The sequence below is a fragment of the Callorhinchus milii genome, unplaced genomic scaffold (assembly GCF_018977255.1).
Source record: "Callorhinchus milii isolate IMCB2004 unplaced genomic scaffold, IMCB_Cmil_1.0 Scaffold14, whole genome shotgun sequence".
NCBI classification, from domain to species: domain Eukaryota; kingdom Metazoa; phylum Chordata; class Chondrichthyes; order Chimaeriformes; family Callorhinchidae; genus Callorhinchus; species Callorhinchus milii.
In genome coordinates this window covers 8,234,509-8,255,871 of record NW_024704755.1, presented here as the reverse complement: position 1 = coordinate 8,255,871, position 21,363 = coordinate 8,234,509, and the positions used below count along the sequence as shown (strand labels likewise).

At 39.1% G+C, this 21,363-nt stretch overlaps 1 protein-coding gene across 2 annotated transcripts; it reads left to right on the top strand.

The window, feature by feature from the left end:
• Window positions 1-930: 930 nt before the first annotated feature.
• shcbp1 (SHC SH2-domain binding protein 1) lies at window positions 931-16,403 on the top strand. Of its 2 annotated transcripts, none has more exons than XM_007889406.2 (14): window positions 931-1,056; window positions 3,234-3,287; window positions 3,634-3,795; window positions 4,125-4,240; window positions 4,593-4,801; window positions 5,323-5,418; window positions 6,696-6,935; window positions 7,315-7,489; window positions 7,793-7,913; window positions 8,567-8,698; window positions 9,742-9,860; window positions 12,262-12,348; window positions 13,112-13,262; window positions 15,024-16,403. In XM_007889406.2, exons 1-14 carry the CDS (start codon window positions 942-944, stop codon window positions 15,371-15,373), a joined length of 2,127 nt encoding a protein of 708 aa, XP_007887597.1. In that variant the 5' UTR covers window positions 931-941; the 3' UTR covers window positions 15,374-16,403. The 2 variants fall into 2 exon arrangements, with proteins under 2 accessions (XP_007887597.1, XP_007887596.1); XM_007889405.2 differs by having other exon boundaries at window positions 3,631-3,795.
• The last annotated feature ends 4,960 nt before the right edge of the window (window positions 16,404-21,363 follow it).

Sequence of the window (21,363 nt, the reverse complement as noted above, 5' to 3'; positions counted from 1 at the left end):
TTTCAAGATCCTCATCCTCACCTACAAGGCCATTCACGGCCTCGCTCCCTCTTACCTCTCCAACCTACTATCCCCCTACCTACCTGCCCGTACCCTCCGTCCCTCTGGCTCCGGTCTGCTCCATGTCCCCCGCCCCAACCGCCCGACCATTGGTGGTCGGGCCTTCAGCCTCAGCCCCGAGGCTCTGGAACTCCATCCCCCAGTGCCTTCGCCGCTTCCTCCCTCTCCTCCTTCAAGACCTTTCTCTTTGACCGAGCCTTCAGCTCCCCTCTCGACTCTCTACCCCCTCCTCGCTCCCTTCCTTCCCTCCCCTCACCCTGACCATTTCCCCCCAATGCTCGGGTCCTGACCCAACTGTGCAGCGCCTTGGGACGTCCTCCCGACGTGAAAGGCGCTCTATAAATGGAATCTTGTTGTTGTTGTTGTTGTTTCACACAGCAATTCATCACATCATCAAAGCATCTCCAAAGGGCTCCGCAGGATTTACCGGGGAATGTACTGACTCCAGAGTTGCAGACACAAATGCAGCGGCCGATTTGCCCAGAGCAGCGTCCCCACAAATGCAAGGATTATTATTATTATATTATTATTATTATTACTATTGCCTTTGATGGTCTTTGGACAGGAGGGTGTAGCCTGTGCTTCTCCGGACTGGCCGCTGGGGGAGCGCTGCAGCCCCAACTCCTCCCCCTCCCCCTCCCCCACCGCGCCCCGCCCCTTCCGCCCCCTGATTGACAGGTGGTTGGTCACAGCCAATGGCAGCGCGCGCGGGGCTCCGGGTGGCGGTTAGAAATTTGAATCGGCGAACGTCGGCTCGAGCGGCTCCTGAGCCTCGACACAGAGCGAGAGCGACCCCGACACCCCCCATCCCCCCGACACTCTCCCCCCCCCCCCCCCCAGGCATTTGGCTCCACTCTCAAGACGAGCCACTACCCCCCACCATGGCCGAGGAGGAGGAGGCGGTGTGTCCGGGATCTGAGATGCCGACGGCGGACGAGGACCGGCAGGAGAGTGGGGAGCAGCTCACAGCGGGTCGCGACGGGCCCGTGAGCGGAGGTAACTTCTCCCGTCAACAGCACACGACGCCGTATTACATTTTATCCCCAGTGACCGCTGCAGCTGTGACAGCGGCTCCGGGCGGGGGGTGTGAGTGCGGGGGCACACCTGCCCCCTCCCTAATGTCCAGCTTCACCCACTGTCTGTCCCTGTCCTGTTCGTCCACACCTCGCACCCCCCCCTACACCCTCCCCACACACATACTCCCCCCTACACACACCCACATACCTCCCCTACACACACCCACACACCCACATACCTCCCCTACACACACCCACACACCCACATACCTCCCCTACACACACCCACACACACACCCCCCCTACACACACCCACACACACACATACCCCCCCTACACACACCCACACATACCCCCTACACACACCCACATACCCCCCCTACACACACCCACACACCCACATACCCCCCCTACACACACCCACACACCCACATACCCCCCCTACACACACCCCCCACACACATACCCCCCTACACACACCCACATACCCCCCCTACACACCTCCACACACACATACTCCCCCCTACACACACCCACATACCTCCCCTACACACACCCACACACCCACATACGCCCCCTACACACCTCCACACACACATACTCCCCCCTACACACACCCACATACCTCCCCTACACACACCCACACACACACACCCCCCCTACACACACCCACACACACACATACCCCCCCTACACACACCCACACATACCCCCTACACACACCCACACACACACATACCCCAACTACACACCCCCACACATACCCCCCCTACACATACCCACATACCCCCCTACACACACCCCCACACACACATACTCCCCCTACACACACCCACACATACCCCCTACACACACCCACACACACATACCCCAACTACACACACCCACACATACCCCCCCTACACACACACATACCCCCCCTACACACACCCACACATACCCCCCCTACACACACACACATACCCCCCTACACACACCCACACACACATACCCACCTTCACACACACACACATACCCCCCCTATACACACCCACACACGCACATACCCCCCCTACACACACACACACACACATACCCCCCCTACACACACCCACACACACACATACCCCCCCTACACACAACAACACACACACATACCCCCCCTACACATCCGCACACACATACCCCCCTACACCCACACACACACATACCCCCCCTACACACACCCACATACACATACCCCTCCCTACACACACCCGCGCACACACATACTCCCCCTACACCCACACACACATACTCCCCCTACACCCACACACACATACCCCCCCTACACCCACACACACATACCCCCCCTACACACACCCACACACACATACCCTACACACACCCACACAAACCACATACACCCTCCCCTTACACACACATCCACCAACCGCCACACACGCCCCCCCCCACCCACCAACCCCCACACACATCCACACCCCCTACCCCAACCACCCACACACCCATATCTTTCCAACTTGATGCTGATGTTACCATGTGGTCCTGTGCCCCATGGGGACCACATTTGCAAAGTTGATATTTTCCAGACTTGCAATACAATTCCATTGGTACAGCACCTTTCACGTCGGGAGGGCATCCCAAGGAGCTGGATGGTCAGGGGGTTTGGACCCGAGCAAGGGTGTGGGGTGGGTTGGGATAAGGGAGGGTGGAGAGTAGGAGGGTGGCCAAAGGCATGGCTGACGAGGAGGGTCTTGAGACTTGCAAGACAAACACGGAGAATTTCATCTTCCTGTTGTCGTTATGACATTGATTCGCAAGCAATGTAATCAGATTCACTGCTAAGTGTTATGAAATTTTTGGTGTGAGTTGATACAGCTTAAAATGCATTCCTCAGCATCTCTCTAGGCGCATTAATATATATTTTTAATGTAATGTAAATCTTCGTAGAATATTTCATTATATTTGTTGGCATTGCTCAAATTTTAGATTTTAACCGTCGATTTGTGCAAGTCCTTATTAATTGGTTTATATTTTATGTAGTGTTTATATTGCTGGAAGGGATGCAGTATTGCTGGGTAAATATTCTGAAAATGTTACTTCACGAGTTTCGGTATGTTAAATGTTAGTTACTCTTTCCAAATGTATGTTCTTCCATTTGTAATCTTGTTCTTACAGTGGAAAATAGTGAACATGGCAGTAAGAATGAACCTATCAGCCACCAACTCACTGGTATGTATTTGCATAGCAAGGTTATAGGCTATAATAATTGGTTGCAATGCATATTGATGATGCAATTTCAAAATATCTTGAACACCTGAAGACTTTGTGATAATCTTGTTCCTTTGCAGGGTCAAAGGATTTGCAGTGTCTTGTGGGCACAAGAATTGTGGGGCGATGTCAGGTTGCTACTAATGTCTTTAGTGCTTCAGTGAACTTTAGTGCTTATGGACAGAATGCACCACTACCATAACTTGGGTGCAAGACTAATATTAATAAGATGACTATTTTGTGTGTTTTACTATCTTTTGTTGAAGTAAATATGGTTGAAAAATATTTTCCCCTTTTTTACAAGCAGACTGTTTTAAAGATGAAGAGGAAATTGGGAAAGATCATGATTACCCTATAAAGGAGATGACTTCAAAAAAACATGTTAGAACTGTTGAGTTTCCAGAAGTCATTGAGACAACTCAGCTCTCCTATTATGAACGTTATAAGGCTTACCAAGACTACATTTTAGGTAAATATTTCTATCAATTAATATTCTTGAATTAAAATAATACAAGTAATGATTTGCTATTCTAATACCAGTACATTTCCTGTTGATGCCAAGTTTTGCAGAAATGTGGAATGTTTGATTTTGTAAGATTGATAGTTAGCTGTCTTTGAATTCTAGAGCAGCCAAACTAAAATTGTAGATTGATTTTTTTATGTGGATAAATGTAAAGCTATGCTCCTTCCCCATCCTCTCAACTCCCACCTTGCACCAACCAGTACTGTTAAGTGTTTTGGGACCCAATTCTGATGTGAAAGGCACTGTATAAATGTAACTTTGTATTGTGTTTACAGGTGACACTAAACCATCTGAGGTGAAAGATTTCATTGCGGAATATTTAGATAAGGTCCTGGAACCGTATGGATGGCAAGCGATCTGGTCTAATGATGTGTTTGAGGTGCTTGTTGAGGTAAATACCCACTTAAAATTAGGGCAAGGGGTGATGGTAAGTTCACCTTTACTGCAGTGATTGTGTTCGTCATTCTGCAAAACTTAGTAAGGCACCAATAACATTGTTAAGCAATATCACAAATTGAGCTTAAATTCCATTGGGGAGAAATTTCCTCCTAACTCTAGATTTATTTGAATTAAATTTCAATCCATATTCTTTGCAATATGTATTTTATTATTTTTGAAAATCCTGGTAATAAACAGTACAGCGAAATCCCATATATAAGATCATTGTGGATTAAATATTCTTAATGTACAATGAGCTAGTAGTTAGATTGAATTGTTTTTGAAGTATTTGCTTATTATCTCAGATAACTGATGTGGTGACATCAAGCTTACAGGCAAAGGTGCATCTGACTGAACTATTCCTTTATGAGTCTGAAACTTATCCTCTTAGCAGAGAGGCAATGGAAAGTTTCCTGGAGGCAAAGGAGCATCTTGTACCATTACAGGACTTGTATGTGGCAGTTGATGGGTCGGGAGAGTTTGACCAAACAGCACTAGCCATTGAACACATCAGGTACACGATTTAAAAATATATTTTTAGTTTATTTTATTCTATCCATATGTGAAGATTTAAATGACTGAATACATTTAGCCAAAGTTTCTTTCAATGCTTATTTCACAATGCTTATGGATTTTGTTGGATTCAACACTGAGATTTAGAAGCCATTACTTGACCTGAATTGGAGCCAGTAGCTTCTTCTACCACAACAACAACAACAAATTACAGTTGTATAGTGCCTTTCATGTTGGGAGGATATCCCAAGGTGCTGGACAGTCAGGGATTTGGATCTGACTACAATATTCAGTACAGAATGAAGAGCCCACTTTTTCCTGTAAACTCTTGTGAAATAACTTGCCAATGCCTACCTGGATCTCTATGTTGAATGGCTTTGCCAAGTCCACAGTTGGTTAATTAAAACCCTGGGTCCCTCAAACAAATTAGTGCAGTTCTTAACGCATGTTTTCCACACAGTATTCAAAATAATTATCACGTTATAACAATTTCCATAGTTTACATGGTATTTTTCTTTACAGGTTTTTCTATGAAAATATCTGGAGAAAGTGGGATGAAGATGATGATGACGATGATTATGATTACTTTGTCAGATGTTGTGAACCTAGACTTAAACTGTGAGTGTGTTTTGCCAACTTTCGATGATAAACATTTTTGCAAACTTTTTTATATTTTGAATTCATAGTGACTTTTTTTATTCTTTGCAAATCCTTCAAAATATTCATAATTTACTATTGATAACTTTGTTAGTAAGATTCATAAGGAAGAAATGAAGTCACTATTTTTATAATAATAATAATAATAATCCTTGCATTTGATATAGCGCTTTTCACGTCAGGAGGACGTCCCAAAGCGCTTCACAGAACACACTGTAAAGTGAATTGACTATATTTGTGGGCAACACGGCAGCCAATTGCGCACAGCAATGTCCCACAAACAGTCGAAGATTGAAAATGACCAATTTATTATTGTTTTTGGTTTTGGAGGGATTGCTATTAGGCTCTGTGTGGAGTAAGGAAACTTGCCCAAGGTTTTGCCCTCTGCCTGGAATTGAACTCGGGTCTCTCGCTTGCAAAGCGAGTGCTCTAATCACTGAGCTACAGGACTCCACTTTTTTTCCGGTGAATTATGTACAAACCTTTTTGATATTTGTAAGTTTAACTATATAGTGAATCATAATAAGTGATGAGCTTGACAACAGCTGTCCAGTTACTTAATTTAAAGTTTCTCACTCAAATCTACCTGCTATCATGTATATTTATTTGCTGACTTTATTTTTTTGTGATATCCTTTTGTCAGTTAAGATTCTTGGCACCAGGTGGTGCTGTAAGCAAACTAATACAATGAGAATGTTAGGAAAACAACTGCTTCTGAAGCAAACTTGCTTAAAACTAATTCTAATACAATTGTTAGTAATTGAACTGGAAGAAAAACCTGAATATTTGATTGCATTATTTTATAGATGCACATTATTTTTGTCTTACTTTGCAAAACTGAATTTTGCAGTAGTCAAAACAAGTTATTTTTCCCACTGCAGTCTTTGAAACATAGTGGAATGCATCAATAATTGGCACTGAATGTGTTTGGAATACAATTTTTTTTTGCTGTAAGGGCTCTCTCACAACTGTAATTTGAATTGAAAGAACAAAATGAAGCACATAGTCTCTTTCCTTTGAAAATCTGTGTGAATGATGGGGCAATGATCAGTTAGCTTGGTTATTTCTTTGAACAAAACCTTAAAACTACTGGAGTTGTGGTCGAATGGTAGAGTGGTGGGAGTAGGTAGAGGATGTAATGTGGGGTACTTGCAAAACTTTGAAACAAGGGAATTTGCACAAAGTTGTGGTGTCCCATCAAAGCTGTAAATCTTTTGCTGCACTCTCTTTAAATTCAGGCACTACGATATTCTTGAAGATCGTGTCCCAACTGACCTCATTGCTGAATATCATCGGCTGTTGTCAAAATGCGATGAGACATATAAGGATTTCATCAAAATGAGGGATAATATAACGACAAGTGATTCAGAAACAGAGTCTGAAATCAATAATGTCTCAATGGTGGAAGGACTGAAATTATATGAAGAGTTAGAGAAGCTTAAATATAAACTTCAAATAATGGAGAATCCTCTTTATAGGTAAAATGAATATTTTTGCATTCTTCCCATTTTAAAACCATGTATGTTTTAATGTACCTGAATATATTACAATTTTATTAAAATTGTTTCATGGAAATTATTTGTAGCCTGGTGGAAGCTTCTTACAGAATCTGGTTGTCGTCATCTTCTAGAATGTCAATCTGTGTTCCACTAACTAATATCTGCAAATGTTGTATTGTTTGTAAAGAGTTTTAAAAAGTTTCTTTTAAAAAAAAGACTGTTATTGACTAAGTGGACATCAAGATTGGAATGTACATCTTAATGTGTGCATGTCCCTGGGATGGGTTAAATTACAAAATGTAAAGAACACTAGGATCTCTTATCCTACCCAATCGCAATAACATTATTTTCTTTCCAGGTACGTACTGCGTCGAGATGGCTATGGATTACCTTCCAAACAGGCTAAAGGACCTCGTCCTTCAGGTGAAAAAGTTGTGCATGTTGTTTCAAAGTGCATGACCATTGGCCTCATGCAATCCTTGTTAAAGGAGAAACTAAATGCCGACCATGTCACGCAAGAGCAAGTGCTGGAGGTAAAGCTAATATTCAGTATACTGGCACGTCTCTCACTGTTTTATTAAGTAGAATAAATATTCGGTGAAAGAAATTGTAGAATAGAAATTCAGATATACTGAGGTGCAGCAGCACAGGCAAGCAGCGGTAACAACATACACCTGTAATTTTTAATATTCAGTAACATTTATCGACGGAGGAGATAAATTGGAATTGTAGTGCTTCATTCTCAGGCTGAAGATCAATCTATTTTGTTAATCTGAAATGCATGCCTTGAAATTATTAGTGAAGGTTCTGCTCTAACTACCTGTCCTTTTGTTCAGTTTCACAGTGACCCAGTTGTGGCAATAAATGCTTGCTATGAAGGTGATGTTGTCATTATCTGCGCTGGACATTATTGTGTGAATGGCTATTTTAGAATTGCTGATTCTATTCAGATAGAAGGTAAAGATAAGATGGAGGAATAGAACTTGGCTATAGTCTTGTGATTTGCTGCAAGGTGTGGTGTAAATTGGGAAAGTTGTGTATTTCCCTGTGAACCAAAAGGGTTGTTTGTCATGCTGCTGTAAGCAATACAATATCAAACCTGTTAAGTAAATGGACTTCTGTGTTCGTTAACATGAGACGTCGAGAAGCTGTGAAAAGCGCTATATCAAATGCAAGGATTATTATTACACTTTGCAAGAAATCCTGTGAAGGGCTTTGGGACATTTAGATGAACTTATGAAGGGGTATATCGCATACAAAAATTATTATTTTACTCATCAAATATGAATTCATATGTGCACTGCTTGGCTAGACAAACTATGTACTAAATAATTAATTATCTTATGCAACAATCATTGAATTTTATCCTGGAATGTTACAACAGGAAAGAAAGGGTTTATGTTAAAGTACTGAAGTCTTCTACTAAGTAAGGCCGTTGTTTGAAAATGCTTTAGAATTGATTATTATGTCGAGTGGTGCACTTCAGATCTTTTTCTGAAATTTATAAATATTTTTACAGTTAATATTTTTACTGCACAATGTTGTGTCCTATTAGTTTGTGGTGTTTAGTTTTTTTCCAGGAAAACATCTCTTTATTTTCTTTGTGTCAGGATATGGACTTCCTGATGATGTTGTGCTGGAAAAAGAGGGCAAAGGAGACACCTTTGTGGAATGTATGGCCAGTATTGTGAAAATATCCAATCTGAAATTTGTTCAGCATGATGCTACAGAGGGTATTTTATGTAAGTATGGTAAATTTGTTCTGTGGAATATGAGGGCAGGGCTGAATAATGCAATTTTAAAGCTCTTCCAAGTAACCATTTATAGTATTGCAATTCATTGGTAATCTTTATCTTTGCGTTTTTATATTTCTGCTCCAATTCATTGTATATATTTACCTTTTCACTGGTGTTTTATTGTGCATTACTTATAGAGAAATCGCTTGTGTTTTTTGCTCATCTTAATGCACTTCTCTTGTGATACCAGAATATGTGGCCCACAAACTAAACAGAATTTTAAGATCTTGTTAAGATATTAGTGCTCATTTTAGATTTTGAATGACTTTCCTTCTACAGCAATTGTGTATTCAGCTTAACCTTGACTATTGCAGCTCAGAGACAAATATCTTGTCATAATTCAGCAGATGTACACAATTCAGTACTAATTCTGCAGATGTTTAATGTTTCACATTGTGGTGAGCATCAAATGCCAAAATATTCAGTTTAAGGGAGGGTAATGTGGTTTGAAAAGCATCTGCAGGCAATGTAGAAAATCCTTGGGAAATTAAACAAAAATATCAACTGGTGAATGCGGAATTTCAATCACAAATGATCAGTTGATAATTTGCTGTTTTTAAAATAAATAAATCCAGGAAAGTGTTAATACATAGAAGATTAGATGTGCTCCTCTCCACAGCCTTATTTTTCCAAAAGTCAATAGATTCATATTAAATGTGGCGCTTGAACAAAAATGAATGATTTGTTGTGCAGTGCATGAAAAAAGTGATTTAATCTGGTGGATGTTGTGCTTGAATCAGTTCTGTAAGTACGATGCTCGTCAGGATCAGGAATTCTGTTTAATGGAATTTCAATCATCCGCCTTGTGCGGCTGAATCACACAGAAACTTCATTAACAATCATAATCATAATTTCCCTGCCCTCTTTTCTACAAATTGCTTGCTGCTTTACAGCACGTTTGTGATGTTTTGTTGTCATCTCTGAATATAGGAACATAAAATTCACGACTTGCATTGAATAACCGTTTATTGTATTTTCACACTATTTAGGTGTCCGCCAGGGCCAGACTGTTCTGGAGGGTTGTGTGCTGCAATGTGACACCACAGGAGTGGTACTCAGAACCTCAGCAGAGCTGTGTATGAAAAATTGTGACCTATATGGAGCAAAGGTGCAGGATGATTTTAGATAGACATAGATACAATGACCGCTGATCAACAAAAGCCTCAACGTTAGGTTTTTGGCAGCTTTCAGTTTCTGTTTAGAAAAAGAAATGAGCAATACTGATGTGCGTTTAGGAGTGTACTTCTTTGAACAGTACTTGCTTACCTACTCCATCCCTTGGTGCAGGTTATGTTGCCTACAGCAGTGCTGACACAATTCTTTTTGTGGCGTATTTCCACTCTTCATTCAGTTCACTCCATTAGCTGGAAAAACAAATGCTGAGACCTGTCATAGCAGAGTTGGTGGAAGAGGCCTTATGTAAATATTGCACCAGACTGGATTTTTGAAAATCCAATTTCAAAATAAACTTAATTTCAGTACAAGTCCCTGCTCCAAAAGACATAAGCCATAATGTTGAAAAGTATACATTTCATATTTGCTCAGGAAGTGCTGAAACATGCATTCTATATGAATCGGTAGATTAACAAAAGCACGTTGGCCAATTGGCTGAGGTAGCAGGCGTTCATGTGTGGTAATAACTTGCATTCCTACAAAACTGTTACCTCGGAACTGTAACAATGGATATTCCAGCACCTATCATACTACAATATCAGACTTCAGTCTGATTAAACCATTGAGCTGTAGAATGAGCTCCTTCTAAATTCACCAGTGTAAACATTTGTACCTTAAATCTAAATCGTAGACGGATGCATTTATTTTTAGATTTAAAAGAATGCAGCAGTTTCTTAAACAGGCAAATGTATATGTGTTTTGAAGAAATGTAGAAATGTTTACTTAACAAATTCTTGCTGCAATTCAGTTTTATTGACAAAGTACCTAGGACAGTTTACAGGTATTCCTAAATTCACATGTTTGCAGAATATAATTTCCTGTGTAGTCTTGCCTGAACTAGAATGAATGGGTGGAAAAAATTAGCTGAAATTCATTTTAAACATTTTCAGGATGATTAGCATTGTGTAATTGATTTTAACTGTAGTTTTAAAAGATTAGAGTACTCTGCACACCCCAGGAAGGATTCCTTAATTAGAGTCTGCGAATCTCATTAAACAAGCTCTTACTTCCTTTTCGAAGTTCAATTAGTGGCAAAGAAAAAAAGTAGTGATGACTAAGTATTTAAGATAAATACTGTGATCTTAGCTTTAAAGAAATGTGAACGCCACAGTCCCTTAGCAGTGGGGTAGTCGAATCTAGGTTCATAATTAAAATCATAGTGTTGGATATTTTTAATCGAGTGGTTTGAGGCAATACAATGGCATTTTATTTCAATTAAACTCGTTAAGTTTCAATCTGCCTTTTGCGGGTTAGTTCAATATTTTCTCGTTAAGTTGTTTAAGTTTGAAACATAAATCCAAATTCGAAGCTCTGGTGTTTGTTTTTTCTGTTTCTGGAGAGAAATTGCAAATATATCAATAGTTTTAACCTCTAGCAAAAATAATATTGTTAAACATCAACTTTGATATACAGACTTTGAGAAATTGCTCATTAGCTAGCTGCTTTTCTAGAATGTGGTATGTCAAATCAAGTTCTGTGTTAATTGTAGCAACAATAAGTTCAAAGAATGTGCTTTCCAAGAGGTCACCGGAAACTCACACTCACAGTAAACTTGAATGCTGCAGCCAGTTAATGAGACAAATTGTCTATCAAATGCCCAACCCAGGGTTTCATTTTACTATTAAATTGCTAGGAAACCTGGTTACTTGAGACTTCTTTTCAGATGTGCTACATATAATAAGGGAATTATAGCTATAGAAAGGGCCTTTTGGGAGTTGCAAATGCATTCACTTATTTTAGTCCGTGTGAATCTTTCTGAATTGCACCTTACAGATCATTTAAAATGCATGCTGGCTTTATTGTTGCTCAGCTATTTCATTTCATTGATTTGCTGGTTACCAGAATACCCAATAAGCTTGGTGCAATTCCCATGTAAACAACTGATGTACATTCAACACTAATAAAAATTATCAATAAATTTTGTGCATTTAAAAAAAAGTCCTTATTTTGGAAGGAATATTTGAAAGGATGGAATACTTTCGAAATTATTGCGAAATCAATTTGTTTAACAATTGCTAATTTTGCTAATTGTTTTAAATCGGTGAGTAGGATTATAAAATTACTAATAATTTCGACAAAACCTGCTTCTGTCTTCCTCTCCTCAGTTGACAAATGGCAAAAGTCTGGTTGACACTAGTGACTTTCTATCTGGGACGTAGTTTAATTTTAGTGGCTTCACTGGGGAGCTAAAATATGTGAAGAGTAAAAGCATCTGAAGATTACTTTTTCTTTAAAAGTGGGAATTAAAAGTAAAATAGGGATGAAACTTAAGTTTTTATTAAAAAAAAGTGTATATTATTTAACGGGGGAATAATTTAAAAATTCTCAATCTACAGGGAGCAGGACTTGAGATTTACCCTAGCAGCACTTGTGTCCTGAATGGAAATGACATACATCACTGCAAGGAGGGAATTCTTATTAAGGTAAGCCTTTGGAATGTAAATCATAGACACGGAGAGTGGAAGACAAGGGCACCAAGGTCCACAATTGTCTAGTTTTTGTATTAGCGTTTAACAATGGAAATTAATGGAAACCATACCCTACATCCCAGAAATAATTGGGGGCTTTTAGATTAAGGAAGGAAATGCTGCAAGAATTATTTCTAAATCCATTTTATATTTAGCCTAGGAGGAGTTCGAACCATATTTCGATTCATTTTAAAACAAAATCTAACTTATCATTTAATTCATATTTTCAGGTAATGTAGTTCGATACAGTTTGTGTAAATAATAATTGTTAACTGCTAATATGAAAATTAAAACAATTGTGGACTTTAGGGTAAAGCTACAGTGCAGGAATGAGCAGCTTTCAAGTGGCTGTTCCCCTTCCAGTAGTGTTGGTACGACCTCATTATAGTGGTACTTGCCTGTAAATTCTTTGATGTCTATGATTTTTCCTCTCCTAGTCAAATATCTATGCCACCATTTTCCCACTTTCAATTTATAAATACCACTTTTCTATTCCAAATGCCAGATTCAAGCACTTGAGCCTGGGTCTGTGAGCTTTTCCGTCACTGATGTTCAACATAAGAGGAGTACTCTCCACCCATCTCTAGAGCAGGGAATACAGCTTTTATGTGTCTGTGAGAGCGAGGGAGATGTATGTACTAAGATTGATAACAACCGGAGAATGCTTTGTGCATGTTTGTTTAAATGATCCTAAAATCTATTTATGCTTATTTTACAGAATTTCATGGAAGAGCTTTATGATGTCCCAAAAATAACCATGATGAACAACCTGGTTCATAACCACGAAAATTATGGTGTCACAATGATCAAATTTGCTGTGCACTTTGGGAAAAAGAAGGCCATACCGCCAATTATAATTCAACCTATCGGTAAGTGAAAAGGAACTTTTGTAAATTAGTTTTGTTTTACTGAGTTCATAATTTCACTGAACTCGATCTAAATTATGTTATTGTTTTGACTTTCAACCTGTTCCCCTTTCTCCCCTGAATGTGCTGAGGTATGATTTTCTGTGTGCCTGCTGCTGTCTGGTATCTGGCACAATTGGTCATTCTTCCAGGGATAATTCATTCCAGTTGGTAGGCTATTCCACCGTGGGGATGAAATAGCTGTGCTCAATCCTGTTCTCATCCAACATCCACTTCCATTTTCCTGCAGGCATCATTGTATAGTGGTAAAGAATTGAGAACCTTTGCCTTTTTTTCTTTCTTTCCTCTCTCGGAAATTGTACTGGCTCAATTGTGACAATGGCTCAATTTGTCACAGATTAGAGCTTTGACCTTGGTACCCTTCGAATCTGTATGGGTTGGGTAGTGATCTTTACCAACTGAGCCATTGAGGACAACTCTAAATTAGTTTCAAACCCAATAGCAATAAACGTCTGAATAATCGATGAACACGCTGACTGCCTGGTAGGGCTAGATTTATACAATTGAGTATACAATGCATTTTGTGCTCTAATAAAATGATTGTGTGAGGACTTACAAAGGTCTTTCTGAATTACAGGACAGTTTAACAGTCAACGTCGTGTAATTTTTCAATCATTGCTCAAAGTGCTTGTATTTACAGAGTGTTCATGTTTTAAAATCATAGAATTATACAGCATAGAAGGAGGCCATTCGGCCCATCGTGTCTGTGCCGCCTCTTTGAAAAGAGCCATCCAATTCAATCCCTCTCCCCTGCTCTAAATCGGTGTCCTCAGGTTACCGACATCCTATATGATTTTTTTAACAGCTTTATCTACTTGTCCTGCCACCTTCAAAGATTTATTTATATGAACTCCCAGCTCTCTGTTCCTTCACCCCCTTTAAAATGGTACCATTTAGCTTATATAAAAATATTTTTATTTGAACTATGTACAGGTTCTGCAGAAATTGCATTTTTCACATTAAGTATGAATTGCAGCATGTTTAAAAATAGCTTCAGTACACCGGATATTATGATGTCTTAAAATCAACATTACCAATCTTTATTAATGTCAGTTATTTCATAATAATAATAATAATCCTTGCATTTGATATAGCGCTTTTCACGTCGGGAGGACGTCCCAAAGCGCTTCACAGAATACACTGTAAAGTGAATTGACTGTATATTTGTGGGCGAACGCGGCAGCCAATTGCGCAAAGCAATGTCCCACAAACAGTCGTAGATTGAAAATGACCAATTTAATTATTGTTTTTGGTTTTGGAGGGATTATTATTAGGCTCTGTGTGGAGTAAGGAAACTTGCCCAAGGTTTCGCTCTGCCTGGAATTGAACTCAGGTCTCTCACTTGCAAAGCGAGTGCTCTAACCACTGAGCTACAGGACTCCATAATAAACTCCCCCGTACTCTCATCCCCTTGTCTGACCATAAAGACGATTTCCTGAATTGGTATAAAGAGAGTATCAATAATGCTGCATTCTGCTTTGAAAGTAAATGTTTGATGGTTAGTTAAATTACGTGAACTAGTATCTTGGAGCAGTATCTGTGGATTGGTTTTCTGCATGTTTTTCTAGCTCTTCAGCTGTCTGTACCCAAAGTGACTTTGTGAGAAAGGGACATTTGTATAAACACTAAACCTTATATAACAATGTATCACTGACACAAAAACGTAAATATTCTTGTTATTTTTAATTTGTTTTAAACTTTCAGATGTAGAGCATATGGAGAATCCACTGAACGATGAACACAGCTTGGATACAAATTCGGGCAGTCATGGAACACAGGACATACCACATTTATTGGTTGAGCACTGTAGTCCTAATAAATATGAACAAACTGTAATTCTGAATAATTCTGACATTGCTGAATGTGATGAAGCAGTAACAAATGAGCTCATTTCTACTTCAGCAAAAAAGATGAAGCTGTCCAGACCAAGGCTAGGTGAGGCAGGAGACACTGAGATTAATGACAAACTAATATCGCAGGAAATCTTTTCATCCATTGTGGGTAATCATTTTAGAAAGAATGGAAAGGGGAGTTTTGGAATTGTGTACTACTAATTGCTATGTCTGCTGTTAATTTGTATATCTGAAATATGAAAGGCACCCATTTGCACACCAGTTATTGCACAGCTGCTTTCAGAATTATGATGCATCATCTTAAAGCTGAGTTTGTTCGTTTACATAAATAGGAAAGACTGAAGTGAGATGTTTCAGCAGATAACTAGCACACGATAAGTCTAATTATTAACAGGTATTGCTTCTTGGTAGAATCCTATTTTTTAAACAGTAACCATGTAATAAGGATCACCTACACTCCAACACACAAATTGATTGTTCAGACACTAGTTTAAAAAATAATTCACTGGGAAATTAGTAATTGTTCACCTTTTAGAAAATATGAATTCACCAAATGGAGAAAGATGCTTGTTGCTCAGTGATATGAATATGTAAAATGTTTTTAACTTTTTTAATATTCCATGTAGAGGTTCACAGAGTATTACTCTGCTTTGTTGTATTTCTTTATGTGCTGCTGGGTAGAACTATTGCATGATTGAAATATACATGTATTTATTGTGCAGTCTCCCAATCTTCCTCCACTCTCACCATTCAGCTGTTCATGGTTTTTCTCCCAGTCACTTTTTTTTCTTGTAGCTAACTTCATTTATACCTCCCCCTATTTTCGGCACTCTACATTTCCTGGCTTTCCTCCTCACTTCTGCTTTCATTTCTGTGAGACTCATTTGTTTCATCTTTTATTCTCCAGGAGTTAACAGTAAAGCAGTGCACCTGCTGGCTAACCAATCCCGAAAAGTATTTTTTACATATATATATTAAGAAAATGGGCAAAGAAACTGTTGTGCAAAGTAACTACTATTAAATAAAGTTACCAGCATATTGTGTAAGTGATGCATGTTTGGATATTAATTTTCAGAAGTAAAATGAAGTTGCGATGAAGCAAAGATAAATCACTTGTGCTTACATGACCTTCAGGAAATGTGTGACTGTGCCACGCCCTTATATCTTCCATTTAGGATTTGTGGTGCTTTGCACAAAGTTGTGAATTTTTAAATTTACATTAATATTGAATGCAGAAAGATATTGTTGTTTGATGCACTTTACTTACATACTGTAAGTTTGCGTTTTGATGGTTACCTTTTTCACTATTGTATAAAATTCCTTTAAACGTAAAGTATTATGAACAAAATATGTAGTTTTACTGTTTATTTAGCCCGTTGCCTCCAATCAGCCAGCTCTGGCCTGCTCCACGTCCCCCGACCCACCCGCCCCACCATTGGCCACTTCAGCCACTCTGCCCCCAGCCTCTGGAATTCCATCCCCCAGTCACTCCGCCTCGCCCCCTCCTTATCCTCCTTCAAGTCCCACCTCAAGACCGTCCTCTTCGACCATGCCATTGGCCACCCCCCTTCCCCTGCCCTCCCTTCTCCCACCCTGACCCCAGCTTGGGTCTGAACTGCTGTACTCTGTCCAGCGCCTTGGGACGTTCTCCTGACGTGAAAGGTGCTATACAAGTGTAATCTTGTTGTTATTCTACTAATTGGTGGTCTGAATTCCAGAATGAAGAGAAATATATTTTCTATTTCTTATTTTCTTACCCATTGTTTTTAAACCTCTTGCTGCTGACAATTACAATTAATGACTAATCTTATCGATTCCGTTACTATTTCCAAGTAAAACCTAATTATACCCCAACAAGTGCAGACAGTTTATCTGATTTTTTTTCTCTGATCGCATTGCAACAAAAAAAAACTTTCATTGGTTTGTGATGAATTTAGTTTTCTTTAAATGCAAATTTTAGAGGAAAATGGTGCAGTTTTTAATGCTAACCAGTAAATCTCAGGTGACATGTTGGATAATTTATAGTGGTGTATAAGGAATTTGAATGTGGATCCGTGATTTTGCTAGGAATTATATCCAAACAGAGATGGGGACAGAAACTGTTATTGGAATGTATTCAGAAATTTCCTAAAGTTTTGTATATGCGTCAACATGTGACTGACTAGAAGACTGTACAGCAGTTAGATTAGGCAGAGTACATTCATAATAAGAGATTGATCAGATACATGCAGGGAAAATGGAAAAGTAAAAATACCTTTACTCCAGTATATGTTGCTTTCGTCTATTTGAAAAAGACACAAGACTTTGGTACAAGTTAAACTTCAGAGGATTAGATGAAGAAACCCTTTGGTCCATTGGATACTCTTCCAGATACCCTGGAGGTTTTGATTTTTATTGCTGGGATGAGAGGAGGAAGGGGTGGGCAGAGGTGAGAGGTTTAAATTGTAGTATTGCAGAATTAGGAGATCAATGCAGGATTTTATTGAATTATGGGTATTTAAAGAACACTTAAATGTAGATCTTGATTACATTCCGATGTAGCATTATTAATTTTCAGCTAGCGGGGATAAAGAAGGATGATGACGCAGCCGAATTGAGAAAAGTTAGATCTTCTAAAATCCTTGTTATTGATCATGGGAAGCAGAAGGGTAGATGTCAAAAAACTTTAAAGTTAACTGGCAACATTTGTCAGAGGACAGGAACCCTTTGGTGAAAGAAAAAAAAGTAATTGGGATTCAAATCCTTGCAGTACCAAAGCTTCTGGAATGGCTGAAGCTACTTCCTGCCACTGCTCTGGTGCAAACTCGATGGTCCAATGGTCTCCTATGCAGTAAATTTCTATGATTGTATGCTTCCTGATTTCATGGTTTTCTGATTTTCTATCTGTTGAGTGTAGGTCAACTTTCCTTTCTTGAAGACCTGAGAAAGAGAAACTGACGTATAATCCTTCACTATTTCAATCTAATTTTCTGCTTGTGAAAGTGATTTTGGAGGGGGAAAACTGTCTTGGGTCCAACACTCCTCCATTATTACCTGGTGGATGTAGCTGTAAATAATCTTTTTTAACTTCTAACCTTTCCTGCTGTAGAGTGGTTAACTCTTGATCTGAAAGACCTGCAGTAGCTGCAATACAAACTGACACCAGCACAACTTGACAGCCGAGAGGCAAAATGTTGTGTTATTGTCAGTGCTGTGATGACAAAATCAATAGCTCGATCAAGAAAAAATTACTGTGATGTTTGCTCCCCTCTTCCATGAGGATCCCAAGTGTAAATCTCTTCAGTTAAATAATTGAAGCTAAAGCCTCAATGATCTTTGTAGAGTATTTATTAATAAAAAGTGCACTTTTAAAAAAAAAACTAGTGAAAATATTCTTAGTGAAATTTGATTTTAAAAAGAAATGACATACCTCTTTGGCCTTCTAATCTGAGCTGCCCCTTTAGAGGTTGGGGACTTGAGATTTGATGTTTCATTGCCCAGGGTTTGAGCAACCGCTGTGTCGCACTGATATCAATGGAGCGACTTTCAGCTATTGAGAGACACTTGGGAGCATGCAGCTCAAAAAAGCTTGTTTTATTTATTTTCAACACTTATTAAATGTGGGCCAAGAAAGATTTCTATAACCAGCAACATTTTAAAATTTATTTTCCATAGTGAAAATGTAGATCAGATCAATATGGATCTGAATTTGGACTGAAAATCATCTTTAACGCTGTGCCTTGCAGAGTATTCCCCCAGTAAGCAAATTGTTCTGTTGGCATCTGTCAGTAACAAGAGTGCTGGAAGGCAAAAGATATTCATTGAAATGTGTAGCTGCCAAAAAAGGACATTGAAAAAGATTGTTGTTGGAAATCAAGAAATGCAGAGTATAAATATTATTTGATGATAACTGCATTCACACCATGTACAAGAATGAATTTGAGTAAAACCTCCACTTAATGAGGGTACAGTTACAGTACTGCTGGAGCCTAGAAAGCTATGGGTCATGTTTGGTCTTGTTAGAAGCGTGTGTTGACTGCAGCATATAGAGTGTGCCCAGGACAAATTCTTCCTCAGGCAGTAGCAGTCCAATCCCTGTTGGGATACAAGTTCACATCACAAAACAGCTGAGAATTGGCATCTAATGCTTCAGTCTGCTGGGAAGGGGCATAGTTCAATTTTACAGAATTGTGTTTCTATCATAGACGTGCATTTTCCTCTGGGGCTCAGGCCCAATGGTCTTTTACTAGAAGCGGAACTCGTCATGCACGACCTTGACATGCTAAGGACTGTCATTGGATCCAAAGTTGTAATGTTCTGTTTTCCCAGCAAAATTCCCTGAGAAAATTCCCCACCTGATCAAAAAAAATCTGGGTGTCAGTGTATCTGGCAATAGTACGATGGACCTTGTTACCCTGATATTTCAGGTGCTGTTATCTCTACCCACTTTAGAACACGTTTCTGGAGGCAGAACTTGATATTGCTGCACTCTTCAAAGAGAGGGCGGTTACATAAATGGGGTAAAATGAGAATACTCCGCATTGGAGTTTTTATCGTGACTGCCCTTCAGCAAAAACACCTTTGTAATTAATGCTCGCAAGGTAATACAGTGTTGCTGTAACTATAATAAGATGTCCAGAATGCATTTTGATTGCAGTGCAGCAGCTTTGCATCTACTATTTAACAACACCTTGCCCTTGTATTGCACTTTTTCATGTAATCTGAATGTCTCAAAGCACTTGAATTGTTCTAATGATGGTACAGTTTGTGGCTACGTTTTCTGATTTGTATAAATTGTCTCATTACAATAATAGCACCTAGAGATCTTTTCTATCTCATAATGGCATTAGTTTAAAAGTTTATTGTTGCGATCATCTGAAGCATGTTATTTGCAATGAAGTGTGTGAAAGAATTGCAATTATAAAAAATAGGGGTAACAAAAGATGGCATCTGTTCCAGTTATGGAATCAGCCTTTCCCCCACTATTGAGAATAATAGATTGAAGGATAGAAGGAACAGAGGACAAATAAGTTATTTTAAAAAAAATTGGTTTGGATTAGATTGGCTTTGAAACCATTTAACACCCCCATCTGTTGTCTGATTGATTTAAATCTCCCAGTGGTTGGTGGATGTTGCAGAGATTTTCAGTCAATTTTTTTCTCTCTCTCCTGCAGTGGGATCTCTTACATATCCATGTTCTGGTCAATAATCTGTTATTGCTACAATACAATATTTGAATCTGCCTGAAATCCTGCACATTTATGAAACCAATGGTGTTGAAACATTAATTCTTAAATTAATAATAATAATAACAATCTCTCCTGCTGGCTCAGGGCCACTAACAAGCGCTGCAGAACACTACCCTGTGTGAAGGGAGCAATATAAATGCAAGCTGTTGTTAATACGAGCAACAAAAAGCTAATTAAGAGTACGATTAATGTTCAGTTTATTCGTTCAAAAAACATCAACACTTGGTGTAAATAAATGTTATTAATAAATTGCAGGATGTCTCGGCAAAGTAATTCCTACAGGGTGCAGGAATGTCTATTGTACAACATGTTTCTTAGCTTGCGACTTAATGAACATCACAATGTGTACTTGTAACACTCAAAGCAGTAAATTACCATCAAGGTTTTAAAATCCAGCGATCAATGACAAGTTTATGGAGTGGGTCAAAGTCCATACACAAAGTGGTATGAAAGGATATTTTATGTTTTATTTTTATAAAGAATAATAAACCTTGCATTTGATGTAGCACTTTTCACATCTGCTAGATGTCTCAAAACACTTCACAGAATATACTGTAAAGTGAATTAACTGTATATTTTGTGGGCACAATGCGGCAAACAATTACGCACAGCAGTGTACCTCAAACAGTTGTGGATTGAGTGATCAAATTATTATTTTTTTCTTGAGGGATTATTATCAGGCATGTGGAATAAGGAAACTGGGAATTGGCATGGTGAAAACTTGGGCAGGTTTCCTTATTCCTGATGCAGCAATAGCTGGAAAAAGGCCCCCGAGAATATTTTCTCAGCTTCACACCAATATTTCTTTGGATAGTTTTTCATCTTTTTCAAAATAGAAATACTGATCTCTCAAAAGCTTATCTGTTTATCAACAGCACTTTACACAATCAAAGGTACCACTCTTTTATCTCTTATTCTTTTGTATTTGTCTTAAAAAGTATTTCACTTTTGGAAACAGTGCAT

Coding starts and splice junctions, on each gene's coding strand:
- shcbp1 (XM_007889405.2), top strand. CDS start 942: ATGGCCGAGGAGGAGGAGGCGGTGTGTCCGGGATCTGAGATGCCGACG. Junction 1,057..3,233: donor CGACGGGCCCGTGAGCGGAG/GTAACTTCTCCC, acceptor TTGTTCTTACAG/TGGAAAATAGTGAACATGGC. Junction 6,936..7,314: donor ATGGAGAATCCTCTTTATAG/GTAAAATGAATA, acceptor TTTTCTTTCCAG/GTACGTACTGCGTCGAGATG.